This window comes from Tamandua tetradactyla, chromosome 23, assembly GCF_023851605.1.
Source record: "Tamandua tetradactyla isolate mTamTet1 chromosome 23, mTamTet1.pri, whole genome shotgun sequence".
Lineage (NCBI taxonomy): Eukaryota > Metazoa > Chordata > Mammalia > Pilosa > Myrmecophagidae > Tamandua > Tamandua tetradactyla.
In genome coordinates, this window is record NC_135349.1 from 37999357 (window position 1) to 38012334 (window position 12978).

Genomic DNA, 12978 nt, shown 5'->3' on the forward strand with positions numbered 1-12978 from the left:
ATGCATTTGCGGTCATGTGCTGGGATAGCAATTTACTATAAACCTCCCCACCCCCCACCCTTTATCTTCTCCATCATGGGCAACAGTTTCTATTAAGTGATTAAATTGACCAGAAAGGACCAAGACAGAAGCAGGCACATCATAAGGCTGAAAGGATTTTAATCTAATCTGTCCAGAGAAGCATAGCAGGAATTTGAAGCTTTGATTCATTTTTTTAATCTGCTGTCAGATGATATGCTGGGTCTTGGAACCTTCACAAACCCTTGTGTTTTAGGCTTTTTTTTTTTTTTTTCCTGATTTCTATTTTGGGCTCAAGCACTATGTTGGAGGACAGCAGGCCCATCCTTGGCCTCCCTGGACGGAGATGGGACATTTCAGATGGGAAACCTGGTACCAAAGGAGCCTAGTTTTCCATCTAGGTCTCTGCAGACTGACCATCCTTAAAAATGCCCTTTCCTTACCAGGGGCCCAGCTGACAATATTTCCATTCAAGGGGTGCCATGGACAAAGATGTTTCTGTTCCTTTCTGAAGTTGCCATTGCTTAGTGAGGAATGTAAGAATGGGCTTTACCTCTCTGAGCCTCATCTTGCCTGTGTGTTTAAAATTGGACAAGCATATGCAAATTATTGGGTTGTCGTGCTGATTAAATAAGATAAAATAGGTCAAGGTACAGTCCTGAGGTTAGAGGAGATATTTAACAGTTAGGAGCTGGTTTTCCCTTCCCCTTTGGCTCTTAAAAGAAGAGCCACTATAGTCTCTTCTGAAATAGCCACAAGAAGAGTGGACAAATCAATTATGGCACATCCACAATATTAAATAAAGCAAAGATTACTTAGCTTTTAAAAGGGTATTTTGAGGGCTACTGAATGAGATGTGGAAATGCACAGTAATTACTTGTTCACAGAGAAAAAGCCGGTCACTAAACTGTTATCAGGGTAAGCTTTTAAATACATAAATATTGATGCAAATATTCTTGCAAAGAAAGGGATGAGGGACACACCAGCATCTTATCAACTATTATCTCTGGCTAAAGATTGATTTTCATTGTATTCAATTTGTTTTTCTGAATTTACGGAGCCTTCGGTGTTGAATATATATTATTTCCCTAATTAGGAAAATATTTGCAAACATGTTTAGAGATGACAAGGGACATTCTGAAATTTCCACTTGGCAAACCATAAAGGGCAAGAACAAAGGGGCAAAAAGATAGAAGTAGCTGTTTCCACAAAGTAACAAAGGATCCAAGAACATCTGTCTAATAACAACGAAGATGATTACAACAACAAAAACCAAAACCAATAATAATAGCAGCTAACATTTTTGAGTGCTCAGTGTGCGCCAAGTACTTTCTTTCAAGAGGACCCCACACTTTGAGGTTGGTATTTACCGTTCATAGAAGGAAATGGAATTTCAGAGAAACTAGGTAACTTGCCCAAGGGATTACCATGACTTTTCAGAGAGGAAAGATACATGGGGCTGTGTCCTCTTATTCTGGGCAGTTGGTCCAACCCCACCAGGAGCCAGTCTCCCCAGAGTCACACACTTCCTCCATAACCAACTCCAGCCTATCCAACAGAGCTTTCCACAATGATAGAAATGTTCTCTATCCATGCTCTCCAACCCAATAGCCACCAGACATGTGGGCTATTGAGTCCTTGACATGTGGCTAGTATGAGTGAAGAAATAAATTTCTGATTTATTTTAAATTTAAATATAAATGTAAAGGCCACATGTGGGCAGCAGCTACCATATTGGATGGTGCAACCCTAGTCCTCTCTGATCTACCCTGTTGACCCAAAGGGATCCCAGGACCAAGCTGGGTATTCCCATCTGTGACAGGAACGTTCTTCTCAAAACCTAGCCAGATCCACAATTGACCTACACACCTGGCTGCCAGGATGGACCAAACTTGCCAAAGCAATGATGAACTCTTATTTCCAAGGTAGGTGGAGGACAGGAGACTATTTTATGGCAATCTGTTGAGCGTTTATCATGCAAATTGACATTTTGCATGTGTGATCAGCATGGACTCTTCACACTTACTTAATATAGTGAGGGTGATCATGACCATTTTACAGATGGGAAAACAGGCTTCGAAAGGTGAAATAACCTGTTCAATGGCACAGAACTAGGTAGGCAGAACTCAGATGTGAACACACATTGGGAAGATCCCAGTTAAACCTTTGACCTCCCAACCTGCACTCCAAGCACACTTCTAAACCCTTCCTTCCTTAGGGGTCCAGGAGTCCAGGAGGAAGCAACAGCTCTCCCAAGATACTCACATATATTAGTCCTGAGAAGTACCTCTCCCTCAAGTTGTGCAGCACAGAAGCTTCATTGAGGCATGTCAGCTCCGCCATGTCCTCCACCTTGGAGAACTTGGGGGGGTTCATCTTCTGGATGTCATCCTTGCCAACCGTGACCTTCTTGCCATTCTCCACCAGCTCCACGATCACCTCATCCCCTTTCTCCTCCTTGATGCTGGCCGCCTCAAAGCCCTGCTTCTCCGAAGGGACCCAGACCAGCTTCCTGGCAGCCCAGTCAGCCTGGGCCACTGGGCTATTGATGAAGTTTTTGTCCACAAAGAGGAACTTCTCATCGTCACTGAGTTGGCCCTTCTGCGCCATGGTGCCTGTTTGGTCCCCTGCAGAATAAGAGAGGGTCATATTCATACTGGAACCAAGCCTTAAAGGCAGATCAGCCTCTTGCCTCACCATGTCTAGGAAGACATCCTACAGAAACACTTCACAAAGTGCAAGGATGTTGTCTGCAGAACTGTTTATGTTTGTCAAAGAATGTAAACAACCCAAAGGCCCTATAGGAGAACATTTGCATCATTATCTATAACAACAAAGATTAAGAAATACACAAATGTCTGACCTCCTATAGTTGGTATTCCCCATGCTTGGGTCCCAAACCATTCTGTGGAGTCATAATAAGGTCACAGGCCATCACTGAGCCACCAGAGCCAAGCAGCCAGTTTCTAAAATAGTGACACAGATTTTGCACAGCAAAGTCCCAATATCTACTTTTCCCTTTTAGGTGAAAATACCAATAATAATAAAAACCAGAAGCTAATTTTCTCATCAGAGGGAAAGGTTAAATTTCTCCTGGGGGACCTGATATAGTCATTGTTATTTTTAAAAAAGTAATAATCCAAAAAGTGAAATAAAGACTTGTAGAGAACACACATTGTCCCAGACTTAATGACCACATTCTCTCTGTTTTTAAAGCATTTTTGAACTTTGCTTAGGATAAAAATCCCAACAGCATCCTCTTCCAACCTCACCTTTGCTATCTGAAAAATATGCTCCCTTCTACTTGGAAGAATTCTAGCATATAAATGTGGATAAAATGATAAGATTAGAATATAACCATTTTGTAACTCCTAAGAAAATAATGGTTCTTGGCAATGGCCATCAGTAGCTGCTAAAACCAATGGACCAGGGGTTTTCTAACTTCAATGAGCATCATTGGGTGGCTTGCTAAGGTGCAGTTCTCTGGGCCCTAACCACAGAGTTTCTGACTCAGTAGGTCTGGGGCAGGACGTCCAGTATTTGCAAATCTAACATGTCCCAGAACAGGCTGATGCTGCTAGACCAGGTCTACGTAAGAATGACAGTATTAGATGAAAAGCTGATGGAGAACTTTAAAATGAATGGATCAGGCTGGCACTATCTAAACCTACTAATTCATCTTAAATATCACAAAGGGGGAGAGCCCGTCAGACATTCTGTGCCTCTAGATGGTATGCCACAGGAAGTGACGCTACCACCAATGAAATATTTTTACACACACAAAAAAAGGTAGGGGGTGCACGGATAGTTCAGTGGTAGAATGCTCACCTGCCACGCAACCTGGATTCAATTCCCAACCGTGCACTTCCCCTCAAAAAATCAACAAATGGTGCTGCAGTAATGGGAAATTCAGATACATGGAAAAAGAATGAAATGTGGCCCCCACCATATAGCATACAAAAACAAAAAAGAAGAAAAATGAAAAGAGGGAGGAGCTGATGGAGCCTCTGGATCTAACATTAGTTTATGGGAAATACAGGACACAGGCCACAGGACACATGTTAAATAAAGTCGCAGGCATGCAGCCAAGTCCAGAGGGTGGGAAACTGTAAGATGAAGGGCGTGGTTTCTTTAGCCAAAAAAGTACAAAAATAAAAGGCAGGAGGGAACCTACAGATTAAAAAAAACTTGAAGACACATAAAAGAAGTGGGATAAGGCTAGAAATGAAACAAGGTTGGTCTCAAATGTTGATAATTGGGCAGGTGAGTGATGGATATGTGGTACTGTATTATACAGCTCTCTCTACTTTTGTGTAAGTAAAATAATGGCCCTACCCATTTTTCATATTGAAAAAGTATAACCAGCACAGAAAAAGATAAACACTGACAGAGATCACATACACATGTACACAAACAGGGCAAATCAAAACGAAAGGTTTATATTACATTTCTTAAAAAGTCACTCTTAAAATGGAAAACTTTGGGAAATTGAACATAACTGTTAGCAAAAATAAAATTTGACAATGCCCTCCCCCAGAATAAACATTTATGAGGTAATCAGAAAATTCTGAACATTGACAAGATATTTTATATTAGGGCATTTGTTAAAGTCTTTGGTATGCAAAGGATAAGGATGTTGTGAGTGGCCTTAATTTTTTTGAGACACTGTAAAGTATTTACAGATGAAATGATACATTTGGGACTTATGTCAAAATAATCAGGGCAGGCAGGGCACTACTGGAGCTGGAGATGAACTGAGATTAGCTCTTGGGTTGGTAACTGTTAAAGAGGGAAATGTGATACTGTTCTCTCTGGTTTAGATGTACTGGACATTGTCCTTAAAGGAACAGGGTTACTATATAACATTTATAAAACAACCTTCTACTTATAAGCAATGTAGAGATTGTATCATTTGCCACTTGGTCTGGATGTCCCTAGGGTTGAGTTTTCTGAACATTAGCAGTGATAGTTAATACTCTTGGACCCCTTAGAGGCCGTGGACTAAATTTTTCACTTGCAGCATCATCAGGGAATATCACCATGGCCATGAGAGTCAGGTTTTATTCCACCCTAAAAATATAGAAATGGAGGCTCAGAGAGGTAAAGTAATCTGCCTGAGGTCACATAGCTAAGCGGCAGAGCTGGAGTCTGACCCAGGTCTGATTCCAGAGCTCATGCTCTCCTGTCTCCCATATGAGCTTGATGCATTTGACAGAAGCTCATCAGAATATTTGCAATAAGTGAACTGTCATGTAAGGTAGCCAGCACTGTGTCTGGCATATCATTAGCATTCAAAATGTTTCCCAAATCAGATTAAATGAGCTAAAATGCCATGCCACAATAAGGAGAATCTCACAGACATACTCTTGAGCTATAGAAGCCAGCATAAAAGGATATGCTGTATGATTCTGTTTGTATGAAGTTCAAAGTCAGGAAAAAGACTAATCTATAGCATCAGAAGTCAGGATAGATTTGGGCATATGGCGACCGGAAGGGGAAGGAGGCCCAGAAGGGCCCCTGGGGGCCGATGCTCTGTTTCCTGATCTGAGTGCCAGTTACAGGGCTGTGCGCGTTTTGTGAAAATCCATTGAGCCATGGTATGTGCACTTTTCTGGATGTAACATATACTTCAATGAAAAGTTTGTTAATAAGGAAGCCAATTATACCTATGGGCCGGAGGGGTACTTTGTTTGTTTTAAGCAACATGACAAGTAAGCTGCACTTTCTAATTGTGATGTTGATATGTTGCCTTAAAAATCAGAAAATATATAATGGGAGGGAAAAAAGGGATCCAGGAATCCCCATTGCCAGGAACTCTCAATTATCTAGAACTCAAAAAACACACACACACACCACATACACACACAAACAAGATCAAGTGCAAGGATTCATTCTCTGTCCATAAAAGGAGAGAGAGAAACTGGCTTGCTTCCCAGGCCTTTGATGCCTCTGACAGTTACGATGTGTGAATTCCACTTTGGTCAAGGGGACAAGGAAAGAGACATCCATGGTCCTGCTAGAATGGCGTTTCCCAGAGTGTGCTCCATGGAACCCTACTCCCCTGAAATACTCAGGGGCAATGGGGGAAGAGGGACTGGGGAATTTGAGAAACTCTTCAAAAATGGTTATTTGGTCAAATCTATTTGGAAAGTGCTACCTGCTCCCTCCCCTTCACCAAGAAGCACAAAACAGGTCAGGACACCCAATGTGCTGGCAGGTCCTAAAATTCAAAAGCAACTTCACCCCTTCAAGCCCAGGGCTCCCAAAGCAACATTTGGCCACAGAATTATTTTCCTACCAAGCTCCCAGGAAGCTCACTTCGCGTTTGCCCTGGAGAAAACTCTGTGAGTCTAACAAGGGAAAAATACGAAAATAATAATACATGCTGCTAACTCTGATGGCATGCCAGCTATTATCTCATTTAATCCCTTTGAGAATCCAACAGAGACACTATTCCCCCTTTACAGATGAGAAAACCAAGCAACAGACAGGTTAAGCAACTTGCCCAGCATCACATGGCTAGTTGAGGTGGGGTGTGAACAACAATGTATTGTCAAACAGGCTTTTTTTAAAAGCTTTGTCTCCCTTCTCTTAAATGCACAGAAAACATGAAGACAGAAGGAAGGAAGGCATGCGTTGGACACATCCTGAGTCAACCTGGACGACTTGAAAGCTCCAGGTGAAGTGGCTGCATTGATAGAAGGACCTGCCTTGGCATGCACCCAGAGTCTAACATTTTCCAAATTTGGGGTGATGAAATCAGACAATGTGCCAGGGCAGATATTAAGATTGGCATAGGGAGGAGAGAAAAGTAGCTCACAAAATTGCAGCAGAAAAGCACAATCCCAGTAATAGAATTCTCTGGTGCTGAACTGAAGCAAAACTTGGTCTGCTGCTCCTTTCTGTGATTATTTTAGACCAGGGTTTCTCAACCACAGCACTATGGGCATCTCAGGCTGGATGATTCTTTGCAGGATATTTAGCAGCATCTCTGGCCTCGACCCACTAAATACCAGTAGCCCTGTCCCATTGTGACAAACAAAAACATCTCTAGACATTGCCAGATGTCTCTAGGAGACAAAACTGTCCCTAGCCGAAAACTACTGCTTTTGAGTGAAAACAAGATCTTTTTAGGGAAAGATGATTAAAGCTGAGGATAGTTGTCACTTAGCTAACACCAACCTGGAGTGCCAACTGCAGGAGGGCAGACAAACAGGGGGAGGGTGAGCACATCAGGCAAGAGAGACACACGCCAACCGGCCCCACCTCAAGGAGACTCCACCTGTCCTGGGCTAGATACTGTTGGCCATCAAAATTCATGTCCACCCGGAACTTCAGAATGTGACCTTATTTGGAAATAGAGTCATGGTAGACGTAATCAGTTAAGATGAGGTCATAGGATAGGCCCCTGAATCCAATGACACATGTCCTTTAAAGAGGAGAAACAGAGAAAAGAACGCCATGTGAAGCCAAGGCTGTGAGTGGAGGGATGCGTTTACAAGCCAAGGATTGTCAGGGGCCACCAGAAGCTGGAAGACGCAAAACAAGAGTCCCCCTAGAGCCTTCAGAGGGGTCTGGCACTGCCAACACCTTGGCTTGGGACTTGTGGCCTCCAGAACTATACGAGCATAAATTTCTGATGTTTTAAGCCACCCAGTTTGTGGTCCTCCTAAGGCACCACCTATCTTGTTCATCCTCGCCAATCTCTCCTCCTCCAGCTTCCCCCATGTCCTGCATCAGCTCCAAGGGGTGAAAGGACATCTTTGCAACTATTACCTAGAACTGGTGGATACTAAGTATAATCCGCTGATTGAGGGTAGCTCGCTAAGGTTTTGATGAAAGCAAAGAACTCTATGATCACAGCGTCAGCAATACTGGACACATCTGATTGCATCGACCATATGCACGGTCACAACATCCTCACCAGGAACTCAGTGCTTCCTTCCGTGAGCACAAACGAGCCATTCGAAAGCCTCTGTAACACCACAGGGCCTTGAGTTACAAGTCCCAGCTCTGCCTTGCTGAGTGACCCTGGGCAAGTCACACTCCCTCTCTGGGCCTTAGGTTTTTCATTTGGGGAAAAACAAAAACATTATGTTTTTTTATGGAGCACTGACCTATCTCTATTTTATGGCACCTGTGATTCTGGATCAAAGGTCTGAAGTTGAACCAACTGGGAATGTTCAGCTGCTTTTATGAAGACACATACAAATTTAAACAGCCCCCAGGGGTCAGGATGATCAGTACAGACTGACCCAGGCCAGAGGTGGCCAGCCGGAGGGGGGCAGCAGCTTCTTCTAGTGACCAGGGGGTGCTGCATTGCCAGATTGTCAAGAGAAGCCAGAAGTCTGAGTTTAGGTATCAGATACTGCCCTTCCCCACCCCTGCAAAAAGAGAAGTAAACTATTGCTCACATTTTAAATGCCATACAGGCAAACAAAAGCTCTCTGCACAGGAGAAGGAATACAACGCACCAGGTGGAAGTACATCTGTAGTGAGGAAACTAACTTAAGGCCTGGGAACACAGGTGCAAGGACTGGCCAAGGTATGAGAAGAGCTGAATGTGCAGTGGGTAGGCGGTGGGAGGCAGGGAGAAGGACTGAATGCTCCAAAAGCTCCAGTTCTCGAGGCCCCAAATTGTAATCCATAATCAGTAATGGCCACTGCATTTCCTGGGCACCCTGGAAACCATTAGGATCTGGGCCAGGGAGTTTATAGACAACACCTCACTACATCTCAGAAGCATCTGGCAAGGTGGGCAATATTTATCTTTCCCATTCTATTATTAGGACTACTGAGACCCTGGAAGGTAAAGGGAATTAAAGGCCCTGGCTTGTAAGAGCAGGAGGCAGGATTTGAACCCAGCCCTCTCTGACACCCAATTTACTCTTAGAAAATCTTTTTCTTGCTTGTGATCCTGTGCTCTGTCCCTCTCCCGCCATCTGGACGCCCCACTGCTCCCAGGAAGCCGGACCTCAGCTTAATGGAGAAAAGGGGAGCAGTAAATCTGCCTCTTCAACATGGCCTTGTGGCACTATCCTAACTCATTTGAATACTGATTTGTTCAAAGTAACTCCAAAAGGAAGTTATTTTAATTAGTAAAGCAAAATTATTGTTTTCCTCTCACCCAAGTAAAGTTGGTTAGCAAAAGGTATGGTTGCCCCTGGGGGGATATTCCAAAAATTCAGAAAACTGGTCACATCTGGTCCTAAAAGTTCCATCGTCATTTGTATTTTTACAACCCTGGCATAGCCCAGCTTAAAATAAATTGACACTCTCATATGTGGCTGTTAGAAGTTTAAATTCATAATGTCTTTAAGGAGCCATTTCCAATATCTATCAATTTTAAATGTGCCTGCTCTTTAATTTAGCAATCACAATGCTGGGCATTTATCCTGCAGATAAACTCATATCATTAGACAAAAAAAAAAAAAAAAAAAAAATAGAAAGCAAGGAGGGCCCAGAAGCATTGTTTATAAGAAATGGTGGAGTGAACCTGGTATCTTTCAGTGGGGTAATTTAAGGAAAATGCTGTACTGCTGCATAACCGAGTATTATGCAGCTGATAAAAAGGGGAAAAGGCTAACGTGCTGATAGAGAAAGGTGCTGAAGTTACATAATTAAGTGAAATAGAAACTGATCTACAGAATGCCGATATAAATGTGAAAAAGGAAGATTTGATAAAGAGATGTTTTGGAAAGATACAGAGAATATATTAACCATGATTATATCTGGAGATGGGGAAGGGATGGAATGTGCAAATTGGAGGAGAATCAGGGAGAAAAACATTCTTCTGCATGCAGATTGGGGAATAGCTAAAATGACCTCGTGTGATCCCAGACACTGGGCCCTTCTGAGATTCTGTATCGTTTGCTGTGCGCTTCGCCAGGAGAGTGGGGGGCGGGGGGTGCACGGGGAGGGGGTAGTGGGCACAGCAAGGCCAAGCCTGCAATGAATACACAGAGAACCTAGAGTCTTTCATTAGTGGCTCTGATGGGGGAGGGGGCTTTTCCTCCTGAGCCCCTGAACACTTGATAAAGTGTTGCAAGGACACCGGACCTTCTGATCACCTACAAAAGTTCCTTCAATTTCTAGCTTGGCCTTCCATATTCAGTCTTTCCTCAACTGGGTGGCTGCGATTAACTGTGTTTTAAGGTTGGGGGTGGAGGAAGGAGACCCAGGGAGCAAAAAGGCCCCACTGTGAAAGGCAGCCAGGCTTCTCCCCTTTCACAGGTGGGCTCTTAAAGGACGCCCACCATCATAACCCTCAACAAATCACAAGTGGACGAATACAACTAAAGTTCAAAGGAGTAGGGTGGTGGATTCCAGTCTCCTTCATTGGCTAGTACAGCTACTTTGAGCAAGTCATTCCGATTCCACATCTGTAAAAGAGGGCCAATGACAATAGTCTCTAGCCCAAAAGGTTGTTGCAAAGACATTTTGATGAGAACCCTCGTAAAGGGTTTAGCACATTACATGGCAAAAGCACTCCCCAAACATTAGCTATGCTCAGTTAGCCCCATTTTACAGATGGGAACACTGAGGTTTGGGTGGGCCCATGCAGATGATTTCTAAATTTGCTTGTGACATCCTACGATTCCAATGGATTTAAAATTGGACTTGGTTTTCTAAAAAATCTAATGTATATCTGATTTTAGAATTACACACTTGTATTTAAAGCATAAAATCTACCTGTTTGGATTCAATGTACTGCAGGAAAGAGACAATTCTTCCCCCAAAATAAAGCTTCCAGATAAGAGGGAAACAGGAAAAAAATAATCCCCCTTTCCTCCCAAATGTCTTCTCCTCCAGACTTCTCCACTTTTTCTGGAGAGAGAAGGACACGGGTGAGAACTCCCCAGAGCCCAGACTAACCAGGCTGCAAGGCTGGGTAATTTGCAAAGGACCAGAGATGGCCTCAAGGAAAACACTACCTTAAATGGGCATGTTTGCCTTCATCCCAGCCCTTGCACACGAAAGTAAGGATAACAAATCCATAGCAAATACCTTGTACGGAATAACATGCCTATTTCAGGCAGGATAATTTTTTAAAACACGGTGTTTACCAAGGCAAGACCCGGAGGCTTCTTGAAGACCCAGCTAGTTCACCCTTCAGACACATGGGTCATCAGGCCACCTGAGGTCACCAGCTCAAAAGAGATACCCCAGCACCAGGGGACAAACAGTGCATTTTATTTTAAATTCATGAAAGGTTAGTTTGTGTTTCCTTCAAAGAGAAGATGATAAACATTTGCCTTGCTGGAAGCACTTGGTCCTACCGTAAACCTGACTCTGACGGGAGATTTTTATCCATGGTAAAGAAAAAGAAAGGTGAGGTTGGGGCATAAACTTTGCATCAGACAGACCCAGGAATGGGATCTACCATTTATTAACTCTGTGACCCTGGCAAGTTACTTAACCTCTCTGAGCCGCAGCTGCCTTATATACTAAACAGACATCCTAGCATCTTCCTCATAAGGTTGTTGCAATGACTAATGAGATAAATCATGTCAAATGTCGCTGCAGTGCCTGGCACAATAAGCAACCCATCAAGAGTAGCTATTTCCATGGGAAAGTCCCAAAGAAAGATGAATTTTCTTTGCCTTCTATGAGTTTCAGTTCAATTCATGTTCAAGTCCCTCTCTTTAAAAAATTCTACAATAGTATCTTTAAGCAAACCAAATAAATAAGATGGCACCAAACAAAACAAAAGCATGCAAAGCAGTTTAGTAATAGTCTGCCTCCCTCCCCTTTGCTAAACCCTAGCTAGTTTGCAATATAAACTATCAGTTCTTAATACTGTAATGAAAGGCTCCAGGCCTTGGGTTTCCAAATACTTTCTTTTCCTTCTTGACAAGCTTGGCTTTGAACCATGCCTTTCCTGGAGCAGTGAAATTCCGCCAACCCTCTACACAGGGAACAGGTTTACAGCAGGAAATAGCCATGCTCTCTCTTACTTTGCCCAAGTTATCCGACAAAGTACCATTTGCAGCCTCTGCTCTGCAGGGAAGCTTAACTCTTAACCGAGGTCACCTGCAAATCCTGGATGCAAATGGAACTTTGGCTTCTGCTTGGGTGTCAAGGGCCCCGGGTCAACCTGGATGAGATTTTTAAAAATCTGCTGGATGAGAGGAGTGTGTTTGTGTGTGTGTAGGGTAGAAGTAGATGGTGGGGGGTAGGCTTGGAAGAAGAGTCCACTCTAATAAATGAACTGAATCATAATCACCCTTATCTCCCCAGGGTTATCAATGAGCACACCCCTAGGCTGATAATGAATACTGCCATTTCTATGAGTGTATGCCCGTGTGTTTTTGACTGATTTAACATATTATTAACCCAATTAGGCACTGCTACTAAATCCAGGAGGAGCATCATTTTACCTGCCTAAGTGATGGCAAATGGCTTTTCAGTGACATTCAGCTGCATTTCCTTTGTGCCTAGAATTAAGTTAGAACCCTTATTTGATCAAAGCTGAAATATCTACGGGAGAGGTAGTCTCTTAAATTTGCCTCTTAACAAGAATCATTTGGGACTCTTAGTAAAAAAAAAAAAAAGTTTCTCTGGAGGTTCTAATTCAATTGGAATTGGACTCAGGCCTGGGTATCTTTAATAAGTAATAACTTCTCATTAGCAACCGTGGGAAAATACTGGTTTGGGGAAAATCCAGGATGATGGAGCAGAGAGAAATGAAAATAGTGAAGCTTGATCATCATCCTAAAGAGGATGACAACAGAAACACTCGCCGGCCCCCAGCCCCTGTAGGATGCCCTGCTGGTCCCTCAAACCCTCCACCCACTCTCTCTCGGAGGACCATCACTACTTACAGAGCTTTAACTGGGGGGGGACAGCGGAGAAGAAACTGGATGGAGAGCTCAGATCCCGCAACACCTCCCAGGCTGGGGCGTCCAAATCTCTCCGCTCGCCTGGGACGCCTCTCTATATAGACCGAGAGCTGCCCGC

At 43.4% G+C, this 12978-nt stretch overlaps 1 protein-coding gene and 1 long non-coding RNA gene across 5 annotated transcripts in view; one reads left to right on the forward strand and one right to left on the reverse strand.

The window, feature by feature from the left end:
• The window catches only part of LOC143667432 (uncharacterized), a 39130-nt gene extending 29708 nt beyond the window's left edge, over window positions 1–9422 (forward strand). Inside the window, exon 4 of the long non-coding RNA XR_013168038.1 lies at window positions 6622–9422. This is a non-coding gene — a long non-coding RNA (uncharacterized LOC143667432). The remainder of the gene's footprint in view (window positions 1–6621) is intronic.
• Window positions 1–12967, reverse strand: part of MYH11 (myosin heavy chain 11) — a 140645-nt gene extending 127678 nt beyond the window's left edge. For all 4 annotated transcript variants that reach the window (XM_077141662.1, XM_077141661.1, XM_077141664.1 and 1 more), the window contains exons 1-2: window positions 12843–12967; window positions 2284–2645 (exon numbers count right to left, since the gene is read on the reverse strand). In XM_077141662.1, the coding sequence (XP_076997777.1) occupies window positions 2284–2628 (345 nt within the window). In that variant the 5' untranslated portion in view covers window positions 2629–2645; window positions 12843–12967. The remainder of the gene's footprint in view (window positions 1–2283; window positions 2646–12842) is intronic.
• Between the last annotated feature and the right edge of the window lie 11 nt (window positions 12968–12978).